This window comes from Medicago sativa, chromosome 3 (assembly GCF_051527215.1).
Source record: "Medicago sativa cultivar Bolivia chromosome 3, Bolivia_mono, whole genome shotgun sequence".
Lineage (NCBI taxonomy): Eukaryota > Viridiplantae > Streptophyta > Magnoliopsida > Fabales > Fabaceae > Medicago > Medicago sativa.
The window spans coordinates 61,004,719-61,030,614 of record NC_140751.1 but is presented as its reverse complement, the minus strand read 5'-3'; the positions used below and the strand labels follow the sequence as shown (position 1 = coordinate 61,030,614).

General features: G+C 33.3%; 3 protein-coding genes across 3 annotated transcripts; 2 read left to right on the top strand and 1 right to left on the bottom strand.

The window, feature by feature from the left end:
• The first annotated feature begins 8,137 nt into the window (after positions 1-8,137).
• LOC146938838 (uncharacterized) lies at positions 8,138-11,907 on the top strand. Its single transcript, XM_085752739.1, has 2 exons — positions 8,138-8,968; positions 10,992-11,907. Exons 1-2 carry the CDS (start codon positions 8,220-8,222, stop codon positions 11,638-11,640), a joined length of 1,398 nt encoding a protein of 465 aa, XP_085608865.1. The 5' UTR covers positions 8,138-8,219; the 3' UTR covers positions 11,641-11,907.
• A 659-nt stretch (positions 11,908-12,566) lies between these two features.
• Positions 12,567-16,354, bottom strand: RBCX2 (Chaperonin-like RbcX protein). Its single transcript, XM_085752740.1, has 5 exons — positions 15,759-16,354; positions 14,926-15,017; positions 13,387-13,444; positions 12,978-13,043; positions 12,567-12,879 (listed from the first exon to the last, which is right to left on the bottom strand). The coding sequence occupies exons 1-5, from the start codon at positions 16,089-16,091 to the stop codon at positions 12,757-12,759; spliced, it is 672 nt and encodes a 223-aa protein (XP_085608866.1). The 5' UTR covers positions 16,092-16,354; the 3' UTR covers positions 12,567-12,756.
• Positions 16,355-21,384: 5,030 nt separating this feature from the next.
• On the top strand, positions 21,385-25,125 carry LOC146938836 (RNA-binding (RRM/RBD/RNP motifs) family protein). Its single transcript, XM_085752738.1, has 2 exons — positions 21,385-21,515; positions 24,168-25,125. Exons 1-2 carry the CDS (start codon positions 21,502-21,504, stop codon positions 24,931-24,933), a joined length of 780 nt encoding a protein of 259 aa, XP_085608864.1. The 5' UTR covers positions 21,385-21,501; the 3' UTR covers positions 24,934-25,125.
• Positions 25,126-25,896: the final 771 nt, after the last annotated feature.

Genomic DNA, 25,896 nt, shown 5'->3' with positions numbered 1-25,896 from the left:
TTTCAGTTTTTAGACTTTATAAAAAAAAATTAAACAAAACCTTTAAAAAAAATAATTGTTACCCTCTAAAACAAAATTAATCGTATTGACCCAAAATCAAACAAAATTTTGTTTTTAAACTTAAAAACAAAATTAAACATAACGTAATATGATTTATTTAGGTAAACGTAACATATATTTTTTTAAGGAAAAATGTAGTTTTTATTTTTGTAAACATGAGCATATATTTTGTAAAAATAATAAAAGCGTGAGCATATATATTTAGTTAAAGTGAAATCTGGGATTAAAAGTGTCATGTTTTTCTTCAACGTAGTTATTTATTACAAAGGGTAAATATAGATTTTGTTAAATTGATAAGGGTAAAATGAGACAAAAAATGAGAAGCTATAAGCTATAAGTTCAAACGCTACTTAGAATAGCTTCTGAAAAATAGCTTATAAGCTCGTGAAATAAGTTATAAGCTCATGGTCAAAAAGTGTTACCAAACAGAGTTTTTTTTTGTCAAATGAGCTTATAAGCTATAAGCTAAGAGCTAAAAGCTCTTTTTTGTGGTTTACCAAACAGACTCATAGTGTTTGTTTTTTTAAAAACCGTAACAAACGCATGCAATATGCTCTTAAAAATGATTATTTTGTTTAAAAAATGTTTTTTTTTCTTAAAAAAAAACTATAAAAACGGGCTCTTATTTTTTGCGAGTTCCACTTTGCAATGTTTTCATTCACCTGTTTTGGATCTTCTTGGGTAAAAGGACATCAGATCTTCTTTGGCGTAAGGACATTTCTTTGAAGGTATCTGTGTTTGTTTGGCGTCTTCTCAGAAATCGGCTTCAGACAACTTACTTAGACGAGACATCCTTAATCAAGACTCTCAGTTTTATATGAGTGGGTGAGACGCTACAGAATCAGCTAATCGCTTGTTAAGGAAACTAATATAGTCTCTCTCTCTCTCTCTCTCTCTCTCTCTCTCTCTCTCTCTCTCTCTCTCTCTCTCTCTCTCTCTCTCTCTCTCTCTCTCTCTCTCTCTCTCTCTCTCTCTCTCTCTCTCTCTCTCTCTCTCTCTCTCTATATATATATATATATATATATATATATATATATATCTTGAAACTTGTGTAGTTTTTTTTTTTTTGGTATAATGAAACTTGTGAGTTAAAATTTTAAGTGTAAAAAATGATATTTTCAATTTAAATTTTCCTTTTTCGGTTTCCTTTTTTATGACCTTTTTTTATATGAATTAATTGTTTTAACTAGAGTTCTAGTTGTTTTTTTTATATATAAAGTTGTAGGTGAAGTGGGGGTATTGTAAGAGTTCAAGTTATTTTTTTTACTTTAAATTAAAATGAGAGGTACTTCATTACCATCATTTTTTTTTAATATTCATTGCCATCAATTTCTTTACACATAAAAATAGTTTATTGACTAGATCATATATTAAAAAGACAATGATAAAATATTAGGACGTTATACTATTACCTCCTCAAAAAAAAAAAAAAATTACCTCCTCAAAAGAGTTTCGGTTTCAAGAGTGAAGTATACAAGAGCACCTTATTTAAAAGAATTTTTTTGTTTTAATAATGAGTGAAGTATACAAGAGCACCTTATTTAAAAACCGTGCAGCTTAATTATTTCTAGATGTTTTTGAGCAATCCCTCAAAGTGTGCAAAATTGTATCCTCAACCACACATCCAGGACACGAGCCATCTTTAGTCATGTGATGGTTGAATCTAATGGAGTTATTCGGTAATTTGTCACGCATAATTAACCAAACAAAAAACCTCGTATTATCAGCAACCTATAACTCCCAAATCCATAACCAATTACTGTCATGTGATAGCCTATGATCATTGATATACAAAAGCCACATATAAGCACTTTTAGTACAGTAAGTGCCTGAAATATCAACCTTCCAAATAATAAGGTTTGCATAATTATTTTTATCAAAATGAAACCCACTTGGGTTGGCTTAATGGTATTGGGTTGGGACCTGGGTGTGTGCTCTTCCTCAAGGTATCAGGTTCAATTCTCTCTAATGCTAATTTAGGTGGGTCAATTTAGCTTTTTTAAAAAAATATTGTTCAAAATAATACTTTGCATTTCAAGTTTAATGTCTGCGGGAATTTGAGTAGCTAAAATATTAAAATTCCAGGGTGCGTTTGATTTGCTAAAAAATGAAGGACAGGACAGAACAACTCTAGTTGTCCAGTGTTTGATTTGTAAAACAGTTTCAGGTACAGGACAAACTGGAGGCAAGGGACAGGACAAAAACTCATATTTTTGTCCCTCACCAAACCACAGCACAACTTTTTGTCCCACGTACAAGTTGTATAAAATACCAAAATAGCATTTTGTCCCCCAAAAATCATATAAAACATAAAATTACTCATTGCCGTAAAAAATTTGTCCTGTGCTGTTCTGCCTTGTGTTGTGCTGTTCTGTCTTGTACTGTTATGTCCAGTACTTACTGTTTTGCAAACCAAACACACAAATGTTAGATTGAACCACATCATGAATCTGGAGATTAGTAGTATCACTTATATGAACAAAAACGACTCTAGTAATAAACCCATTGTTAAGAATTGCAGTCACTTTTGTTATAGATCTCCACGAGAAGGAAGATCCAATATACTCATGACCATAAAAAAATATGAGAGTTTTCAAGATATTTGACAGATAGTAATTGAACCTACAACTTATGAGGGTGAGGAAGAAGCTCCCAAACATGTTTGCTTAGCATAGAAGTAATGATGTAGCGGGCCCTTTGTATCTGAAGACCTCCTCAATTCCTTGGTTGAGAAATATTGTTCCACTTTACCCAATGCGAGCCCTTTTCACCCTAAATAAATTGATTATTGCAAGATTTAATCTTATCTGAGATTCCTTCAAGCACCCAAAGACTTTGCATTGTGTAAAATAGGCATTAAACATTGTACCTGATCTGATCTGCTCAACATCTTACGATTCCAATATGCTAGACTGGTAGTATTACGATACAAAATAAAGGAGAAATCAGAGCTCTTAACTCTATCGAAAAGAAAAGGGAATCCAAGATACTTTCCAATGGTGGCAGTTTGACAAAACTCAGTAATACCCTCTAGATGTGCCACTTTATTTCTAGAAAGATTCATAGAAGCTAAAAACTCAGATTTATAAACATTAATCCTCATCCTTCAAGCTAAACGAAAGGATTGAACCACATATTTAACTGTCCTTGCTTGAGAGGAGGTGACTTTAGCAAAAAGTAAACAATCATCTACAAAGAATAAACGAAACATTGTTGACCTGTTGATATTAATCTTTATAGGTTGCCATTGATTCATTTCCATTTTCTCCCGAATGAGTTAGCCCCATTGATACACAGTCATCATTGACACATCAACTAATCAGTGACATGTCATCGCTTAAATGGGATCAGGGACCAAAACTCAAGTGATTAATATTTGAAGATCATATTTAAAAGGATTAGTAAGTTGAGGGATCAAAACTCAAGTGACCCCTATTTGTTGGGACTACATATACAAATAAGTCTTTTCATTTATAGTGATGTTGAGTTTGTACTTTTCTCGATGTCCTCTTTTAATTTGAATGAATCAATATTGTCTTTTGTAAAAAATAAAAAAAATAAAAAGACTTAGTAGATAATATATCATTTGTTTGTACTTCTTCAAAAAATATCATTTGTTTGTGTTTAAAATTTGGATTGTAAAATATCTCTTAAAAAAATTGAATTATGAAATATAAAAAGAAGAAGTAATTAAAGAAACGAAATTGTATAAGTTAAATATAAACTAGTTTTGGAAAATATATCATATTTTTATTCTTAATCTAAGTTTTTATGCTATGACCTTATCAAAAAAAAAATATTCCTAAGCTGCAACCCAAGGTTGTCCTTCGTAAAAGAATCAGAGTTGTTGTAATTTCCTTTCATATGGCAAATATTGCAGATTAAAGATGTAATGTGATGAGTGGGACAGGAAAAAATAGGGGTGTAACGGTTCGGTTTGGATCGGTTTTTGGTCAAAAAAATGTTCGAACCAATGAAATCCTCATCGGTTTGGTTTGGTTCGGATTTTAGTATTTTTCAAAAAAGAAACCGAACCAAACTAGTTGGTTAGGATCGGTTTGGTTGATCGGTTTGCTTGAAAATACAATTAAAAAAATTCATATTTTCACAAATTTGTATTTCATGTCAACAACATGCTCAAATATTTCATAGGACTTTGTTCTCCATGTTCTTTCTTTTTCAAACTACTTTGTATAATTAACATGAAAAAACTAACATGAGATGAATGATCACATTGACGGTGAGGAACAATAGATCATGTGAGACTTATGTTTAGTGTTTCTATTTAGTAGAAACGAAATAGAGTGTGAGAGATGAGATGAGATGATAATAGGAGAAAGTGAATAAATTAAGGAGTATTTTATGTTGAACTTAATTTTGAGCTTAATCACAAGTATATGAGTGTGTGCGCAAGCGTGTGTGCGCGTGCGTGCGTGTATGTAGAAGGATAATATTACTAAAATGGTTAGCATCGGTTTGGTTTATCGGATCTTTGGATCTCAAAATTAAAATCCAAGAACCAAACCGAACTACATCAATTTTGGTTGGTTCGTTTTTGAATGGAACCAAACAAGGTCGGATATTTTTTTCGGTTTGGTTCGGTTTGGATTTTCGGTTTCATCAGTTTAGTCCAAACCACTTACACCCCTAGGAAAAAAGATAGGGAGTTAAAATCACATAAGGAGTCATCCACCATAAGAAAACGAAGTACAAATTAAAGAAAGCAAACAAGCATACATCAATCAAAGCACACACCATGCAAGATTGTCCCACCCTAAAAGTATTTGTTCGGAGATTATTGCTATAACATATTGTAACGTCTAGGATTTTTAATCCAACACATTATTTAAAAAAAGATCATTTAAAAATGAGACTATTTATTTAATTTTTAAATAAATTATTAGAAGGAAACAATTAGAAAATTATCTAGAAGAAAACAATTAAAATAAACCAATTAAAAATTATTCTTTAAATTGATTAATTTCAAATGGAAGAAATCCACATCTGAATTTTCTAATGAGTTAACCCTAAAAATAATACACTTCTAAAAGATTTTAAATTACAATTACATTTTCAATAAAAAAAAAAACCATTTTCTATTTCCCGTGCGCGTTGAACCAATTCATCATTCTTGCTTCATTTCATCAAACTCATCAGTACCTGAAATGTTGGGTGTAAGGGGTCAGCTTCCTTTAACCACAAACCATACAAATCAAACAAAACAAATGATACAATGTTATAAAATAAGTTATCCAAATATAAACAAGTCACACAAGTTGTATAAAAGGTCATGATAATGAAACAATCTACACAGGAGAAGGAGTAATCCACTCATGGCAATTATCCGACCAGAAGATGTGATTACTAGGAAATGCAAAAAATGCCAAACTCTAGATGTTTTTGGGCAATTCCTCAAAGTGTGCAAAATTGTCTCCTCAACCACCACACATCCAGGACAAGAGCCATCTTTAGTCGTGTGATGGTTGAATCCTAATGGAGTTATTCGATAATTTGTCATGCATAATTAGCCAAACAAAAAACCTTATATTATCAGCAACATATAACTCCCAAATCCATAACCAATTGTTGTCATGTGATAGCCTATGATCATTGATATACAAAAGCCACATATAAGCCCTTTTAGTACCGTAAGTGCCTGAAATATCAGCCGCCCAAATAATAAGGTTTGCATAATTATTGTTCAAAATAAAACCCACTTGGGTTGGCTTAGTGGTATTGGGTTGGGACCTGGTGTGTGCTCTTCCTCAAGGTATCAGGTTCAATTCTCTATCATGCTAATTTAGGTGGTTCAATTTAGCTTCTGAAAAAAAATTGTTCAAAATAATACTTTGCATTTCAAGTGTAATGTCTGCGGGAATTTGAGTAGCTAAAATATTAAAATTCCAAGAACCACATCACAAATCTGGAGATTTGTAGTATCACTTATATGAACAAAAACGACTCTAGTAATAAACCCATTGTTAAGAATTGCAGTCACTTTCGTCATAGATCTCCATGAGAAGGAAGATCCAATATACCCATGACTATAAACAAAAAAGAGAGTTTACAGGATATTTGACAAATAGTAATTGAATCCACAACTTATCAGGGTGATGAAGAAGCTCCCAAACATGTTTGCCTAGCTAGAAGTAATGATGTAGCCGGGCCCTTTGTATCTCAAGACCACCTCAATTCGTTTGTTGAGAAATATTGTTCCACTTTACCCAATGCGAGCCCTTTTCACCCCAAATAAATCGATTGATGCAAGAATTAATCTTATCACAGATTCCTTCATGCACCCAAAGACTTTGCATTGTGTAAATATGCATTAATCATCATACCTGATCTGATATGATCTGCTCAACATCTTACGATTCCAATATGCTAGACTGATATTATTACGATCCAAAATAAATGAGAAATCTGAACTCTTAACTCTATCGAAAAGAAGAGGGAATCCAAGATACTTTCCAATTTTGGCAGTTTGACAAAACTCAATAATACTCTCTAGGTGTGCCACTTTAGTTCTAGAAAGATTCATAGAAGTTAAGAATTCAGATTTATGAACATTAATCCTCATCCTTCAAGCTAAACAAAAGGATTGAACCACATCTTTAACTATCCTTGCTTGAGAGGAGGTGACTTTAGCAAAAACTAAACAATCATCTACAAAGAATATATGAAACATTGCAGACCCGTTGATATTAATCTTTCCATTTTCTCCGGAATGAGTAAGACCAATCTTTCCATACAAAAAAGAAATAAATATGGGGAGAAAGGATCTCCTTGTCAAAGACCTCTAGACGGATGGAAATCATCAAGCTTTTCATTAATCCATTTTAAAGCAAGGGAGGACGATGTAATTCCACTCATGATTAAGTTTATAATTCGAGATGGGAATCTGAACTCAATTAAAGTTAGTTTAAAAAATCTCAAACTACATTATCATAAACCTTTTCAAAATCAATTTTAATCATCAGACAACCAGCCTTACCTTTCTTCTTTTGCATGTAGTGAACAATTTCTTGAGTTGTGAGGGAGTTATCTGATGTGCCTCTGTTGGAAATAAAGCAACTTTGAAGTGGTCCTATAAGATCTTTCGGATAAGGCGTTATACGTCGAACAAGAATCTTAGAAATCAGTTTCAACAGAACAAGTACAGGTTGATAGGATGAAAGTATTTTAGGCACGTATGCACATCAAATTTTGGAATCTAAACAATAAGAGTATCAGTGAGAACATGATCAATATAACCAAAAGCAGTAGAAACCAAAGTCCAAGCATCCTTAGAAACTGTATTCCAATAATTCTTAAATAAGAAACACCGATTGGAAGCCATCTGGACCCGAGGATTCATAAGGATCCGTGGAGAAGAGGGTAATCCTTAACATCTCTCACAGAAACCGGACTCAAAAGAAGGGTGGGGAGATCTTGAGTAATCTGAGGGATATTATTCAACGCCAAAATTAGTGGGATCACAATGATTATTTAGGCTAAATAGTCGTTTAAAGAAAGTAGAGGCCTCTCTCTTCAAGACAATGTCATCTAAGCACTAAATATCATCAATTTTAAGGCAGTCGGCCAGTCACCATGTTTTTTCTCCTTCTTATGATGGTATGAGTTTGACAAAATTTGGTATTTTTATTACCAAATTTAATTCAATTTTCTCTTGATATTTGATACCGTAACAATTTCTCTTCCTCTTGAACAATGGAGTATCGTCTCTGAAGATCCATCTCTAAATTAATGAGATCTGACCGAAGACAAACATTGAGCTCGACATGAACTCCTTTTATACGTGCTTTCAACTGATGTTTGCGTTTGAGAAAATATTACCAAAAATATCTATTGAACATGATAAACAACTTTAATCTTAATTTTTTTTTTTTACCAACTGATGTACTATTTTTTTTTGGGTGAATACCAACTGATGTACTATACTAACTGATGTACTATACTAATATATGGATGAATTAATCTTAATTTTTTTAATTCAAAAAATAGGAGTGAATGGGTAAAATTGAGATTTGATGGCTTAAACATCTTCAAAACCAGCAAAACTCCTGTAGTAGAGAGCGCGCACACACTCTCAACCCTAAAACCCTAAAACCTTTCGTTCTCAAAACTCCACTCTCTCCATCTCCATCGCCGCCACAACCATGACGGAGCTAAAACTTTCTGAAACCCGCGACCTAACGCGCATAGAGCGCGTGGGAGCACACTCTCACATCCGTGGCCTGGGTCTCGACTCTTCCTTAGAGCCACGCGCCGTCTCCGAAGGCATGGTCGGCCAAGTCTCCGCTCGCAAAGCCGCCGGCGTCATTCTTCAGATGATCAAAGACGGTAAAATCGCCGGACGCGCTGTTCTTCTAGCTGGTCAGCCAGGTACTGGCAAAACCGCTATTGCAATGGGAATGGCGAAATCCCTCGGTCTTGAGACTCCTTTCGCCATGATTGCTGGTAGTGAGCTTTTCTCGCTGGAGATGTCGAAAACTGAAGCCTTAACACAAGCTTTTCGGAAGGCTATAGGAGTGAGAATTAAGGAGGAAACGGAGGTGATTGAAGGTGAGGTTGTTGAGGTTCAGATTGATCGTCCGGCGGTGGCTGGAGCTGCGGCGAAGACGGGGAAGTTGACGTTGAAGTCGACAGAGATGGAGACGGTTTATGATTTGGGGGCGAAGATGATTGAGGCGATTGGGAAGGAGAAGGTGACAAGTGGGGATGTGATTGCAATTGATAAGGCTTCAGGGAAGATTACGAAGCTTGGGAGATCATTTTCGCGGTCGAGGGATTTTGATGCTATGGGGCCTCAGGTGAAGTTTGTGCAGTGTCCTGATGGTGAGTTGCAGAAGAGGAAGGAGGTGGTGCATTGTGTTACTCTTCATGAGATTGATGTTATTAATAGCAGGTTCTTAATTTAATTAACCCCTTTTTTTGCTTTTCATAATTTGTTTATCATTTCAGTTGATTAGCTTGTTAATTAGCTTTATATTGAAGTTATGTTTGTTTTTAGGGTAAATGAAAGTGCTTCCATGGTTTATGTAGGTACCATTTGTAAAAACAACATAATTAAGTGTTTGTGTATAAGTTATTTCTATAACAAAAGATTAAATAAAGTCAAACCGTTTGCATGTAAGTTATAAGAATAAGCTGTTTTCATAAGCTATACCGGTGAGCTAATGGAAATATGTTGAAATTGAAAACAGCTTATGGACATGTTATAACCTGTTTGCATAAGTTCTCCCATATAGGCTCATAAGTTCAAATAAGTGAATCCGAATAGGTCGATATTATCTCTTAACTGAAGTTATAGTTTGAGTAATTAACTATAATCTAGCAAGAAGCCACATCATTTGTTTTGGATTAGTTTCGCCTGTATAGTTTTTATTTCATATGATGAGTTTTTTTAAAATAAAATAAGACTATTGATTCATCCAAATACAATTGAGAAGTATAGTTGTGTGACTTTAGAAACTGGTGAATTGATCAGTTCTAAAAAATTAGGTTGTTTCTTTGATGGTTTTGAAGATTCCTGGTTAATTTGCTCCTAGAGTTGTATTGCAATGTTCTCCAAGTTTTGTTTGACGATTTAGATTGATGCATCCATTGTGTGCATGGTGAGGTAGAATTTATACAGACTTGCCAATGGTGGCCTTGGGTAGCATGGTGGTATATTTTTTGTGATGTGATCATTTTGGACCTTGCTGACCCATTGTTGCCGAGATCGGGAGAAGCGAGTGCACTATTTTTTAGATTCGTGTTTAATAAAATCGATAGTGAATGAGTCAATGACAGCTTTGGTACTTGAATATTGTGTGCTACTGTGCTTTGCAGTCAGTGATTTGATGAAGTGCCCTTTTTCCCCAAAATGTTTTTTTTTTTTTTTTGAACAAGTTTTTTCTCAAAATGTTAAGTCATATAAAAAGGTCATTCAAAATAGAAATGAAGCTTAACTTGTTAATTAGCTTTATATTAAGGTAATGTTTGTTTTTATGGTAAATTAAAAAGATTATCAATGATGTATGTAGGTCCTGTTTGGATAAACACAAGATAAAATGAAGTTAAACTATCTGCATATAAGTTATAAACTGTTTCCATAAGTTATCTTGGAGGACTTATGGAAATATCTTGAAAACAGCTTAAAGACATGTCATAAACTGTTTTGATAAGTTCTCCCAAACTGTCTCACGGGTGCTTATGCTAGTAGAAAAGCTGAAATAAGGCAATCTAAACTGGCCCATAATATCTCTTTTCTGAAGTTATAGTTTGAGTAATTGGCTGTAATCTAACAAGTGGCCACATCATGCTGCTGGGACACAATTAAACCAATGATTTGTTTTAGATTAGTTTCATTTTTTAATTTTTATTCCATATGATGAGTTTCTTTTAACTGTGTGACTTTGAAATGGGTGAATAGATCTGTGTCAAAAATTTGGTTGTTCTTTTATGTTTTTGGTGACTCCTGATTAATTTGCTCTTAGCGTTGTATTGCAATGTTATCCAAGTTTTCTATGAGGATTTACATCGTTGCTTACAATCAGTGCATGGTGGGGAAGTATTAGTATTTATTTAGATTTACCAAGTCAGCCCTAAGTCTTGAGCAGCATGATGCTTTATTTTTGTGAGGTGATCATTTTGGACCTCACTGACCCTTTTTCGTCGAGATTGGGATAAGCGAGTGCACTATTTTTGAGATTCGTGTTTAACAAAATCAACAATTAGTCAATTACAGCTTTGATAATTGACTGTTGTATACTTTGCATTTAGTGATTTGATGAAGTGCCCTTTTCTCTCTAAAATCATTCCTTCCAGATGTAAAACTTTCTATTAAATTTTCCAACTTGTTGGTTTGTTTAGCTCTTTACCTCCTTTTTCTTGTGTTACAAGTTGCTTCTTGGTTTTATCATCTAATTCTCTCGTGTTAATTTCAGAACGCAGGGATTTCTGGCTCTTTTCACCGGTGACACGGGTGAAATTCGTGCAGAAGTCAGGGAACAAATTGACACGAAAGTGGCAGAGTGGAAAGAAGAAGGAAAGGCAGAGATTGTGCCTGGTGTCCTTTTCATTGATGAGGTACACATGCTTGACATAGAGTGCTTTTCATTCCTCAATCGGGCTCTGGAGAATGAAATGTCTCCCATTTTAGTTGTGGCTACCAACAGAGGCATCACAACTATTCGAGGCACAAATTACAAATCCCCACATGGGATTCCCATTGATCTACTTGATCGCCTACTCATCATCTCTACTCAACCTTACACTGAGGATGAAATTCGCAAAATTCTGGATATCAGATGCCAAGAGGAAGACGTAGACATGAGTGAAGGAGCAAAGCATTTGTTAACCAAAATAGGTGTAGAAACATCTCTACGCTATGCCATTCATCTAATCACAGCATCTGCTTTGGCATGCCAAAAGAGAAAGGGAAAGACAGTTGAATTGGATGATATTAATCGGGTTTACAATTTGTTTTTGGATGTCAAAAGATCGACACAGTACTTGATGGAATATCAAAGTCAATACATGTTCAGTGAAACAGGAGAAGTTGATGAAGACGACACCAATGCTATGGTCCAGTGAAATTCATTCACCTCAGTTTGAGACTTTGTAATTATCTGAGTAGTCATGATTAATGTAAGTTGCAGCATTTTATTTCATGATCCGGTGGGTTATTGCACTTAATTTGTACTTGATATTGAGCACCCGCTGTTTTTCCAAAGTTGTATTGCAATATCTACAGCATTCACGTGAGAGGCTGCACTGTATTTTGTTTCTAAAGAACTTTTCAAAGACTTCTTTTTTATAATTGTAATGTCATTTGTGCACTATCATGTTCATTTTCTTTCACTAGTTATCAATAGAGTAGTTCAAGAGTAATTTTCATGCCAGACCCTCAAATTATTATTCGTCATGTGCGAGTTGAACGAAGAATGTAAGAAGTGTTGGTATTTTTTGAAACAAAAATGACATTCTCACACTCAGGCGAGGTGTGAGAATGATGTATGGAAGCGAAATAGAAAGAAAAACCAGGAAAAATAGAGTAATGAAATTGTGACTTCTCTGCATCCGTCCCTGTTTTTGACTTTTGAGGTCCCGTTCAGCTCATTAATCTCCTTTTGGTGGAATGCCCTATCATTGTGTATTTAGCTTCTGCTACAATTTGGAGCTTAACTGTTTGCTTGAAGTTATCCCGTTCTGGCTACTGATAACAAGACAGTTACTTCAATATTGACTCGTTTTTGGTTTACTATTTGCAACACAGTTGAAAATGATACTATAATTCATGGAAAATGCTAACAAGTGTCCATAATTAATTACTACCTACCTATTTCAAATTTGTATGTTGGCGGTACTTGTTACTTACACTTGGCATAGAGTATGGTCTCTACCAAATACTATGCCATTCCAAAGAATTTCGAAGTTGAAACTTATGGTTTATTGTTGTAAACACTCTACGCAAATGCATCAAGTTTTTAACCCAATTATAAATCCTTCATCTCAAACAATTCAATATAATGGACTCTGTATTTAAAAGGTGCTGATATATACACAATTTACATAATATATATCTGGTAATCTTGTTACGGGAAAATGACACATTTGGAAACAATAAATGTTGGTATAAAAATAAAGTTTACACCTAGACTAGGAATCAAACAAAAGGTTGGAAACAGAAAGGAACAATGTTCATTCATATCAGCCAATTAATTCTGAGCTGCTGTCATCTGAGGGCCATATTACTGTCTCCATGAGTCGTTCCCTCATCAACTCCAAGTTTTCATCTGATATTTGATTATATATCTCAGCATGATTACATTTCTGCACATAGAGATTAATATTGTTAAACAATGGTTAATGCCTTCACAAATTATTTTACATGTCTTTGGATATATGTAGTGAATTTTGAATTCCATTACCTTGACCCATTTAGCATAAAGGTTAAGCCGAGTCAACATCACTCTTTCAGCAAGCTCTTGTTGTTCCTGTCAAGTGAATATAAATATTCATGGCAACATCTAAGTCATACATTTACTTCAAATTCAAATGTATTATTGGTTTTCTTAAACAATGTCTCAGAATCGAGTCTTGCGAATGGAAAAATTAGGCGTTGAAAGAGCTTTGCACTCTTATACGCGTTCACTTGAACCGACTCGAGTTAATCAGATGCAAATTTTGGATACTGAGGGTAAAAAAATGGATGCGACATGCATGTAAAACTCATTAAAGAAAAAACACACTTAAGACTTTGAGTATAGCTATATTTTAGTGGAAGTTATCAATATATAGATGAAATGAATAATAACTAGGGTAAGAATGAAAGAGTACCTTCCCAAGCAATCGGATAAAACGTTTTCCATCTTGTGGTTTGTTTGATACAACAAAACTGCCAACATAGAACAAAACATAAATATCATTTATCTAAGTAATTACCATACTATATGGGATTGTAAAAATCTAAACAAATATATGTTGTCAAAGTTTCAAAAGATGTATAACAACATCAACTTTTTTCTTAAAGGTGTAACCTAAGCTGATTAAAGGACAAATCGACTGAGATATACCAGGATCAAAAAATGAAGTACTGAACTACACAAAAAAGAAAAGAAAAAGAAAGAAAAAAAACTTGTTTCATGTTTGATTTAAAAGTAGACATGGAAAGCACAAAAAGAAAATGAACATGACGGAAGTATTGCTCAATAAATCATTTAATAAATTTCTGTTCAACATTTTTTTTAATTGCAAATGTTAGTATGTTGGTTGTTATTTTCTTCCGATTTGAACCCTAGACCTTTAACTTCTTTTGACCCCTTTAGCTCAACCAAGTAAGCTACCCATTCCCCTCTTTTTGTTCAACACATAATAGCACGATTTAAAAGTAGAAAAAAAGGATTGCCGTTTGTCTAGGTTTTGGATCAAGTGAAGTGTATGAGTGATGAAGAAGGTAGAGTTTTGGTTCAAGAGAAAGATATAAAAGATAGATGAAAGAATTATTTAGGTCAAATGCATCTAAATGTCCTTTAAGTTTTTCGTTTTTCCCAAAGTGATCCTTTAAGCTTCAAAAGTCCCAAACAAGTCCTTTAAGTTTCAAAAGTCCCAAACAAGTCCTTTAACTAAAAGGACTTGTTTGGGACTTTTGAAACTTAAAGGACCATTTTGGGAAAAACGAAAAACTTAAAGGACCTTTAGATGCATTTGACCAATTATTTATTTAAGGAAGGATATGAGATCTTATTTGACTCTAATATGCTAGACATTAGAGGCGAATATAGAAATTATACCTTCTTTCTTCTGATTCTAGAACACAAGGGAACAAAAGTGTTAAAAAGGATGATCAATGACAATGCAGTTGGGTCAAACAACATTGGAAAAATCTTGGAGTAGAGACATTGGATGACTCACTAAACCTTTTAACAAAATTATGAGCTCAAAGCAAATGTTGGGCAAGTGAAGACGAAACACTTTAATCCTGCTCTATAAGAACAAGAAGGATATATACAAAATTGCTCAATTTTGTCCGGCAAGTGTTTGAACGGAGACTAAGTAAAGAGACTTAGGTTACTGATAATCAATTTGCTTTTATGTCTGAGAGGTCGATCATGAAAGCGATCTACTTACTATGACGTGCGATCGAGCGATATCAAATGGATAAAAAAACTTGCACTTAGTTTTCATTGATTTGAAGAAGGCGTGTCATAGAGTGTCTAGAAAAGTTTTATGGAAAACCCTTAAGACGAAAGGGATTAGGATTGCCTATATTAGAGTCATCATGTATATCCAAAACACACTTACCATGCGTCTAAATAGAAAACATTATATTCAAGGTTTTCATTAAAACATTCTTCCTAGAATAAAGAATTCACTTACTTATAAAACCACGTATATTTAGGTGGGTTCATCTCATACAGCTGCTGCATAACAGTCCTCACAGCCTTGTACGTGAAATAGTTGAGCATTTGCTGTTTACAAAGATGAGCTATGTTAGATTGCTTTCAACACTTATTGTAATCATAACATATATAGCAACAAAATTGTGATAGTGGAAGATATGTTAAAAAATCCATATTCTAATTTATATAAAAGTTTCATAACTCTTGAAAATGCAAGCTACTATAGAATATGCATCTTGATGAGTTGTTAATTTGAGATGGCTCCGTAACTATGAACTATAGAATTATGACTTCAAAGAAATGATCATTATTGAACAGAAGGCTCAAGATGTATAAGTACATTCATATTTCTAATGGAGAAAATTTTAAAGCAGCATTTGAGAAACTAAAAGCACATAAATTTAATGAATTACATATAAAGATTAAAAGTTGAGGAAATACAAAAGGAAAGCATCACATATATAACATACATTTTCAAATAATCGTAATTCTTTCAATCCGTATCAGTGTCATATAAGGTGTTTTTATCCGTGTCAGTGATTAATAGATTTCTACTAATGACTTGAATCTAATAGTTATAGCATCAATATTAGGTTAAGATTCTAATTTCACCTAATAAGATTTTAAATACAAACTCAAAATATGAATCGTCCAATCTTGACTCAAAAAATGTTTGTGTTTGTGTCATTAATGAGAAAGTTTACATGATAAAACAACAAAATAAAATAAAAAAACTATGTTACAAACATTGAATCAGAGGATTAGTTTTCAAAATCACAAATTCAACCAACAAAATTTAGATCATGTTACCGTTTTAACATCCTCAAAAGTGTCCTCATATTGACCACCAAGCTCACTAACAATGGTAACTCTCCTATCATTACTGCGTTGCTTCTTACAGCTTCTGCTAAACTTGACTCTCCATTCCCTTCCAGGATCAGTAAAAGAACTACTCAACCCCATAGTTCTTCCGCCGCCGCGCTTTTCCAAATGCTTCTTTCCCATCAAATTCTTCCACAAAACAACATCTCCACAACCAATCTTGAGATTCATATTAGTTGTTGGAAGTGCATCCACACACAAACATGGACCTGTGTGTGAGTCCATCATTGATGAACCAATAACAGATATTGCTCCTACCATATTCCTCTCTCACAAATATCAACAATAACAATAACAACTCTTGAAAACGTACACAAATGAAAAAGTGGTGTTAAAAAGAGAATGAAACTTAATAAATAGATACACACAACAATACAAAAATATGCACCTAAGTAGGTATACAATAAAAGGTATGCAAAAAAGTTGAAACTTGTGCTGTTACGGTCAAAGACGGATGCAGAGTTTGTTTGAAGGTTGAAGAAGAGAAAGAGGAAGTAGTTTGAAGGGTGCAAGGAAAAGTAAACCAAAAGAAAAGAAGGGTGTGAGATTTTTTTAAGGGTGTGTGTGGACGTTAACCATATAAATTATTGAGGTCCAAAATTGTCCAACAGAAAAATTTAAATAAAAAAAATGAAAGAAGAAAAAGTGAAGGATTCAAAATTGACATTGGCTTCTTCTTTAAGATTAAAATTCATCAATTCGTCAATTGTCAACCAAAGATACCATGTGGTTAGATGAGTTTGGTGAATGTATGTAGCCACGTGGAGGTGAATCTTTGTCATTATTTCATGCAATGATTCCGTTTGTGTTTGTAACACATAACACATGTATCGTATCATGTATGAAAGGCGAGTGAAAACTGTCCCTTGCCAACTAAACTCGTGCACAGTCCACATATGAATGTATCTACATGTGCTTGGGCATTTATGATGAACGTAGCACAAATGTTGAACCATGTTCACATTCTTTTAGCTAGGACTATTACACCCACCATTTGATTAGCAGTTTATTTAGTTCTTGTTTGGCTGAATGAAAAATTAAGGCTCTACAAGAATTTCCCACGAGGATTGTTAAGAGCACTATTTTTTGAACATTCTATTTAACACTCATATTTTTATTAAATATGATCAATGTTAATCGAATGTTTCTATTTGACTTACCATTAAAAAAGTTTAGGTGAGTTGGGTCTAAGGATTTATCAACATCAAGATATGCCTTAAGGTTCAAGACATTTATAAAGATATATTGTCCATCAATAAGATCCTAACACTAGCTGTGAAAGTTGAACTCGCGCCATTATAGAATATGAGTCGAGTCCTTATCAACTAGACTAACCTACGTTGACATAAAATTCTTCAATTCAATTATCTTTTATCCTACTGACACTCACTTTTAATCTTTTCTGTAATCTGATTTCGCTCTCGTACGGAGGTTCGCTTGCGTTTGTGAGTGGTGTTTGTTTTGTTAGGATTGATTAGGGTTGTTCCACTTATTTGTATCACGATGTATTTTTGGTTGAGTTGTGTCAACTCAAATGCCCCCCATCTTTGTAGCTCTGTTTTATTTAATATATTTTTCCTTTTGCCTAAAAAAAATTACAATAAAGAATCCCTAAAATGTATAAAACTTATCAATTTAGTCATGCTATCGAGTAATGATATTAATATTATAGGGATAAACATGTAAAACTAAATCATAATTTCAAACAAATTTATTACTTTCACATTTTTTAACACATCGATTTGGCAAGAAATTCATGTAATAAGGGACGGATGACGTAGTATTTATCTTATATGTATCATATATAAAACGTTCAACAATAAGATCAAAAAATGTATGGCATTGTAGCCGTAAACCACAGTTTTTTTTTTGAGCAATACTGTAAACCACAGTTAATCAGTCATATTGTCGCACGATTGAACCTACAATTTTCACTTCTTGATTTCTCATTCCACACATTTTGTGAGGAAAAACATTTCACTAAAAATTCCAAAATATCTACTCTTGGAATTGAACATGGGAGTGTCATCTTTATTTAGAGGTAAAAACTTAACCATTGCATCATAGGATAAAAGAAAATTGCTTTTCTCACCAAAAGAATTGCTCACATGCAACTAGAAAAGACCAAAATGCCCCCATCTACACTTGACTGTCACTGGCTAACCAACGACAGTTATCTACAGTTACGTTCTGACTCATGCCAGAACCTCCACACCCATTCAAATCAAAACAATTTTTTTTAGATGAAATGACATGACCTATATACAAACATTGCATGTAAAACAACATAAAACGACGTAAATTTTGAATTTATATCATAAATGATGATGAAAGGGAAGGTGTTCCTATAGATGTTTTGTAACTTGATCCAGCTGCCCTGCTAACTGATAAATGTCTACTTACATGTCAACTGGATCAAGTTCACAACAATCTTTTCGTGTTCAGTTCTGGCACTCAATTTTTCGTAGTAATTTGCTGAGTTTTTAATGTGCTAGCAGTTAGCAAGTGAATAAAAGTATTATGATCATAATTGAGGGTAAAGCTCCCTACTTATAGTGTTTTTTCCAAGCAGTACACTCCTAGTTGTTGTTACTGTTACTGGTACTCCTAATTAAGTTCGTTTCTAATATGTTCAGTTTGATAAGGAAACTAAATTCAAGATAAGTGGTTGTGTCTATCTAATTTGAGTATGTTCCTTAATGCTAGGAACAATTTGGTGTTTATATGATAGTTCTTTAATGCAAAAGATGGTGGTGTACGTCGGTGCTTCTAGAATCCTGGCGCAGAGATGAGGCGCCGAGGTAAGCACCTCATATGTAATTGTTGGGGGACCTAGTTTTTGGGCCATTTTGGTGTGGAAAATGTGAGCTTTTTTGCTGTATAATCTATGGGATACTTTGATCAGATGTTTTAGGCTCATATCATTACATCTATACCAGTACATAAATGGAATATATAAAAAAAATTGGGTGGACTTTTTCTTTCCTTTTTACCCTTCAGTTAAATTATGTAATTATTTTTATAATATTATTTAAAATAACTATTCAAAAATTAGTTAAATCCATTAAAATCATTACATCTATACCAGTACATAAATGGAATATATAAAAAAATTGGGTGGACTTTTTCTTTCCTTTTTACCCTTCAGTTAAATTATGTAATTATTTTTATAATATTATTTAAAATAACTATTCAAAAATTAGTTAAATCCATTAAAATAAGAACAAACCCCAACAATATGAGAAATAATCCATAACAATAGAAACAATATTGTACATTACAACAATAATCTTATTTTAATTTTTATTTGTCAAAAATATTTTATTCTTTTTTTTTTTTGTTCAATAAATATTTTATTCTTTTAATATAAGTGTAACATAAAAGCGGATAGACGGTCACGTTAGTGTCTGTCTATTCACTAGTATCAATTAATTAATATGAAAACACATAAATTGTCATATTTATTAATTGACGTGACAAAACATTATTGAACGTATGTGTAAAATAACTATACACTAATCTAATTAATTTTATTTTTTTTTAGTATAAGGATCTTGGGATTTGATTTGAAAACATAAGGTGCCCCTAAAGTGAAAAATTTGAAGTGGAGAGTTTGCAGCAATTGTCTTCCGATGCGTGTGAGACTTAAACATAAAGGAATTACGTGCCTATAAGTTGTGTTGTGTAACTCAGGGAACGAAGAAAGTTTTCACATTTTTTTTCAATGTCCAAGTTGCTGTAATGTCTAGAGTATGTTGGCAACATCTTCTACCATTCATAATTTTATTCATCATGTGTTGGAGGTTACATGTATTATTTTTAAAATTTAACAGGTACTATTTACTTAAGATGGAACGTTGTTCTCTAAGGTTCTTTCGAGCATTTGAAAGCAAATGAACAATAGAGTTTGGAACGATATGGTTTATGATCGATCATATGTGTTGGAGCACGCAAAATCTATGCTACACGTCTAGAAGCCATATAGGACGGTGAGCCATTCATCATGCATCACCCAAAATCTTTGTAGTAGTATTAAGTGGTCAAAGCCAAACACAAGAAGATTCAAATGCAACATTAATGCGTCTTTTTCCAAACAGACCAACAAAGTTGGGATAGGAATGTGCATAAGGGATGGCAAAAATTGAATGGTTCTGGCCAATATGTGATCTACATATTGGTAAAGCTCTAGGCTTTTTATATGCTTTTAGAATGTGTTCATGAATTAAATTTAGGACGTGTTGATTTCAAGCTTAGTGCTAAGAGAGTGGTTGATAGTTTTTCTTCCCCAAAACATGATGTCGTTGAGTTTGAGATTGTTATCCAAAATTGTAAAGCTCTATTTAGACAGTTTTACATAAACTCGAGGGTTGAATTTGTACAGAAACATGCAAATAAGACAGTCCATAAATTAGCAAAGGCAGTCATACTATCTGTCAGTTTCTAGGTCTTGGTTAACATACCAAATTGTATTGAACACATTTCGACTAACAAAATGAAATGAAATGCTATAAACTTCTTTCTTCGGATGTGAAAAAAATTAAAGAGCAAATCAAACTTCTCTCTTTTAAGAGAAACTTGAATTACACTCCCCTCTTCTAAGAGATGTTTGAATTACACTTCCATCCTCTAAATACTATTTATGTACTACATTTTGATTCATTTTTACATAAATAAATATTTTTATGAAATCTAAAAATTTTGATCCACCATTCAAGAAAAAATATTTCATTTATTTTTAATTTCAATGTCAATGATAAAAATTTCTGATTATTTTATTATTAACTTAATGATTTATAATATAAAGTACTTCTTTTACTACCCATATTTCATTGGTATTAGTATTTTTTAAAAATTAATTTATTTTGTATTGTATCATATTTATAATAATTTTTTAAACTATATGTTAATTTGATATTGTATATAAGAAATATGATTCGAATTTTGATTATAATAAAATGGATCTACACCATATTTAACGATCATGCATGAGTTCTATTTTCCTTATTATACTATCAGAGGGGAGGGAAATGTAATTAAAAATTCTCTAAAAGAGTAGAGTGTAACTTTTTTTAATATGTTTCGCAGAGAGAAGACTGTTTATTGACTTAAGAAACGAAGATAGTATAATTTAGGGTTAATATATGTTTACACCTGTAATATTAGCGATTTCCGGTTTACCCCTTGTAAAAGAAATTTAGATTCCAACCCTGTAATTTGAAGATTTTTTTATTTTGAACCTTCATGACATCAAATTACAAAATTTAAGGTACTTTCGCCCCCGGTAAGTTTAGAGAATTTCGGTTTACCCCCTACCATATCATCGATATTTCAGTTTACCCCTCTGTCATATCATCGATTTTGTACAGTCAAAATTCATGTTGTTCCAAAACCAAAAATCTTCAAATTACAAGGTTGAAATCTAAAAAAAAAAAAAATTACAGGGGTAAACCGGAAATCGTTAATATTACATACATTTTTCAAAGGAGAATAGTGTAATTTAACAAAAATAAAAGCAAATCCATATATGAAATTAAGTTAAAAATTTAGGAAAAATAAGATAAAAAAAAGTGGGTACGAACGGTAGGAGACATAAGCCGGCAACCGCGAGAGAGCACATCGTTGCTACGAATCAGTCCCCATCTTCGTGCAACCTTCAATTTCTTCTACAACAATGCTTTACAGAGGGTAACCCTAATTTCCCCTGTTTTTTTTTATTGTAATATGCTTCTATTAGGGTTTAATTCAAAATCTCATCTAATTAGGGTTTTAATTCAGGATTTGTTTGTATAAACTCGCTTCTTCTATTCTGTTCTAGTGTAATTTCTTTTATACAATTCCAACTGTTTCTGAATCAAAAGGGTTTTTTTTTTTTTTTAATAATCAAAATGCAATTTTTTTTGTGTTAATTGGAGTACTAAGCGATATGTAGTGATTTTACATAAGCTGAATTCTGATATTGTATAAAGCTGAATGCTAGAAGTGGAAAGATTCATTTTTTCCTAATTATTTGCTTTAGAATGAATATTTTTTCAATGTGCTGTTAACAAGAGGATAACTGATAAGAGCTTATGGAAAAATGTTTGTGCAGTTGTGATTTTTGCAGCTTGTTTACTGTCAAGTTTATCTGTTGTTCCATTTTGGTATACTTTCATTTTTATTTGATCTGATTAGTAGTTTTGGTGTGCTTTTATGATTATACTAAAGTGTGTGTAACTATTCACTTTCTGTCATGATGATTGCTTAGGGTATGTTTGGGAGTTGGGTTTTGAGGGGAAGGGCTTATTTTTCTTTTTTAAATTAAGGACACTAGAATATGTTTTAGAAAAGTGTATTTTAAGTGTTATTTTATCATTTGTGATGTTGTTCTTTCAATTTTTTCAAAATGTCAAATATATATTTCAAATATAGACTGAGCCCTCCAAAATCCAACTACCAAACATACCTTTAGAGTCTATTCTGCTTCATGTTGTGTGTTGGACGGAAAAGTTGGAAACACTAAGTCATTGACATTTCAGTATAGATCATCTTGTTTAATACTATGATGAAAAGATTTGGAATTTTAATTTTGAGTGTCATTTTCTGTATTAACATTGTCTTGGTTCCCTATATTGTCGCTCTAGTTTTATATGGAGGGACACATTTGTCTATAATCTTTGCCTAATAAATTCCTGATCTGTATGCACGCGGCCCATATGTCAAGGGCCTACTTAGAGGGAAACAGGGATAGTTAGTTATAGGGAGAGAAAGAAAGTGGAATGAAGGGGGAGGGGAATATAATATCATGGCATCTGGGAGAATCATCGAGTTAGTTATGGACGGAGAGCATTTTTGTTCTCTGAAGGAGCTCAGCTATGGGCAGTAGGAATACTCATTTCTTTGTAATCTCTTCATTTCAGAATTTTTGTTCTCTGAAGGAGCTTAGCTTGGGATAGTAGGCATACTCATTCCTCTGTAATCTCTTCATTTCAGAAATAATACACACTATTGTTTTATTACTGAACTGTTTGTCTTCCGTTAATTTCTACTATTTTCGGGTTCGTGCCCCTTTGATTTCAAATTTCTTCTTCTAGTGACTAGTCATTTACTAAAGGAATTACAATTCATTTCATTCTCTATTGCTTAAAGGGTATTGGTTTTATGAAAGTGAGGTCCCACTTTAAATAAGGATCCTGGGTAGAATATAGCTTTTTTTGTTGGTACATTTAGTAAAGTTGAGTGATTATGCTGATTAGGACAAGCTCTAGGAAAGGGACGTTTACCATGCATGCGTCCTCTCAAAAACTTGACTTGGCCATATAGATGATTATGTTTGGTATATGAAAATGTTGTAAAGACATGAGAAAACGAATGCAAGGTCAGTCTCATAATTTTACTTTCCATTTTAAAAATGCATGTTCAACATTGTTGTCAATTCACGATTAAGCCAGTTTCATTAGACTACTGCAACCCTCCACCATAAGCTACTTAGAAGAATTCATTGAGGATAACAGTGATTCAATATATAAAACGTTATATATGCATCCAAATGTGTGTTATGTTATATGTCATATCAAACAAACTATGTTGAATTACACCCATTTGGGTTGGTTTTTAGTTTGAAGTATTGAGATTTTTGAAAACCAAACTACTTTAAACTATAGTGGATAAAATGATTTAGGGTCTTGCTAACGAGTGCCCTGAGGGGCATTGGTTAAGGAATCTTCAATAGAAACTTTGTTTTTTACTTTTTTTTTTAACAATAATTACACCACTTTTTAATGCAAAAACAATAATTACACCACTTTTTAATGCAAATTTACTTATTTTAGAACTTTAACCAATCCCCCAAGGGAAATCGTTAGCATTCTCAAATGATTTATGTACTGTTATCCATCCTTACTACTCTGAGGGCATCTAATTGTTTGTCTTGTGCCATGTTTTACATATTTCTCCAGTGTTGATGACAGAAGAGAAGATAACTCTAAATGTGTCTTTTATTCTTGTCCATTGTCCAATTGTCGATGATCATAATTTTGTCTTTATTCTTGACTCAATCTTGTGGTGCTGTTAGATTTAACCGTGCACAACATGCAGAAGGTCTCTTTGCATACATATACTTTCATCTAATTGTCTGTCCTATTTTAATTTTCAAACCTGAATATTTTTGACAGGATTTTTTTCCTGTCTCAGTTAATATGAATTGTAATTATTCTGTCATAATAGATGTCTAAACTCTAGAGTAGATTGCAATGATTACTGAAACTTTAAAAGACAACCTAGAGTACTTAAACTTATGTCTTGGTTGACTATAATGATAAGCTTATTGACTTCAATTTTGGTTATTGATGAAAATTTCAGTAAATTTGCTGATGGTGGTGATGGGCGTGAAATGGCTTCAAAACGTCAGCGGACAGTTGACGCGGGATCTTCATTCTATGGTTCCCCTGGTTCCAGTTATATGTACAATCCATCTCCATATGGATATGTCAGCCAACCTCCTCCTCCACCATTTCCTGTTGTTCGACTGCGTGGTCTTCCCTTTGATTGCACTGAAACTGATGTGGCCGAGTTCTTCCATGGTCTAGACATAGTTGATGTTCTTTTTGTTCACAAAGGTGGCAAGTTTTCTGGCGAAGGCTTCTGTGTTTTGGGATATCCTCTTCAAGTTGACTTTGCTCTTCAAAGAAACAGGCAGAACATAGGTAGAAGATATGTTGAAGTTTTCAGAAGTAAGAGGCAGGAATACTACAAGGCAATTGCAAATGAGGTTTCAGATGCTCGAGGCGGTTCCCCTCGTCGTAGTGCTCCCCGAGCTAAATCATATGATGGAGGAAAAGATTCGGCTGAGCACACAGGAGTGTTGCGACTGAGGGGATTACCATTTTCTGCTAATAAGGATGACATAATGGAGTTCTTCAAGGAGTATGTGTTGTCGGAGGATTCGATCCACATTGTAATGAATTCAGAGGGTAGACCATCTGGGGAGGCTTATGTGGAATTTGAAAATGCTGATGATTCAAAAGCAGCCATGGCAAAGGATAGAATGACGCTTGGGAGTCGCTATATAGAGCTATTCCCTTCAACGCATGGTGAGATGGAAGATGCAATTTCAAGAGGACGATGATTGCTTGGTTGGTTCCTCTCATTTGCTCTTTCAAACGTTATAATTGTTAGCTTGATCTTATAATAGCGACAATTTTGCTCAAGGAGATATTTTATCACTGTATTTGTTTTAGGATCATTATGATTTTTTAAGTGTGCTGATAAATAGTGTGGAGCAGATTGAATTATATGGAACTTTCTTATTGGTTGTTAAGTATCGGGTTCTGCTCTCTTTCCCCGTGAAATCAGACACGGAGGAAAATTGTTTATATCTGGTTTTGAGGTGAATATTTGTTGATAAGGCGAATGCGGTAGCTTTGCCTGTCTGAAACAAATTTTCATGCATTCTAACTAGTTGTGAAATGTGGATGGTTAAACCAACCATTCAACCAAGTGCTAGGAATATTGTATCCTCTATAGGGATTGAGCCAAGTTTTATTTGCCCATGCACGTGATGATTTATTGTGCCTTTTGAAATCCTAGAACAAGGTTTCTACCCAAAATTTAGAGAGAAAAAAACTTAGAATAAGGTAAATAATTGCTTTCATCATGTTTATTTAGAGTCATGTTTATTTGCAATAAGGTTAACCAAACATGTGAACCAACCCTCTCAAACTCGTGAACTGGTAGGTATGGAACCCTTCAAACCTGCAATTATTTTGTTCGAGTAACAGGCTTATGATTCCAAACTTGTGAGCTCAAAAGAATTGTTGTTTTTAATTTTTGTGTTGTTAAGATAGCGTAAGATTTTATTTCTTGATCTATGTGTTTCAATTAAATTCAAGAGTTAACATTTTGATGTGTAGTATTTAGTCTAAATTGTTCATGAAATGTAATGTCATTTGAAAAATATATTTTTTGGTATTTCCAGAATAATCATGTCAGATGACCCGATCCATACCAACCAGTTCATCGTCGAGTTGAGTTGGTTCATATTTGACAGGAATAAAAAATGTATTTTTGATCAAACCCAAACTAGTAAAAC

Excerpts from the sequence above, each read along its gene's own strand:
- RBCX2 (XM_085752740.1), bottom strand. The coding sequence starts at position 16,091 with ATGGTAGGAGCAATATCTGTTATTGGTTCATCAATGATGGACTCACAC. Across the intron at positions 15,018-15,758 it reads CTTTTGAGGATGTTAAAACG|CAAATGCTCAACTATTTCAC; the intron begins GTAACATGATCT and ends CTTTGTAAACAG. Across the intron at positions 13,044-13,386 it reads TTATCCGATTGCTTGGGAAG|GAACAACAAGAGCTTGCTGA; the intron begins GTACTCTTTCAT and ends TTCACTTGACAG.
- LOC146938838 (XM_085752739.1), top strand. The coding sequence starts at position 8,220 with ATGACGGAGCTAAAACTTTCTGAAACCCGCGACCTAACGCGCATAGAG. Across the intron at positions 8,969-10,991 it reads ATTGATGTTATTAATAGCAG|AACGCAGGGATTTCTGGCTC; the intron begins GTTCTTAATTTA and ends TGTTAATTTCAG.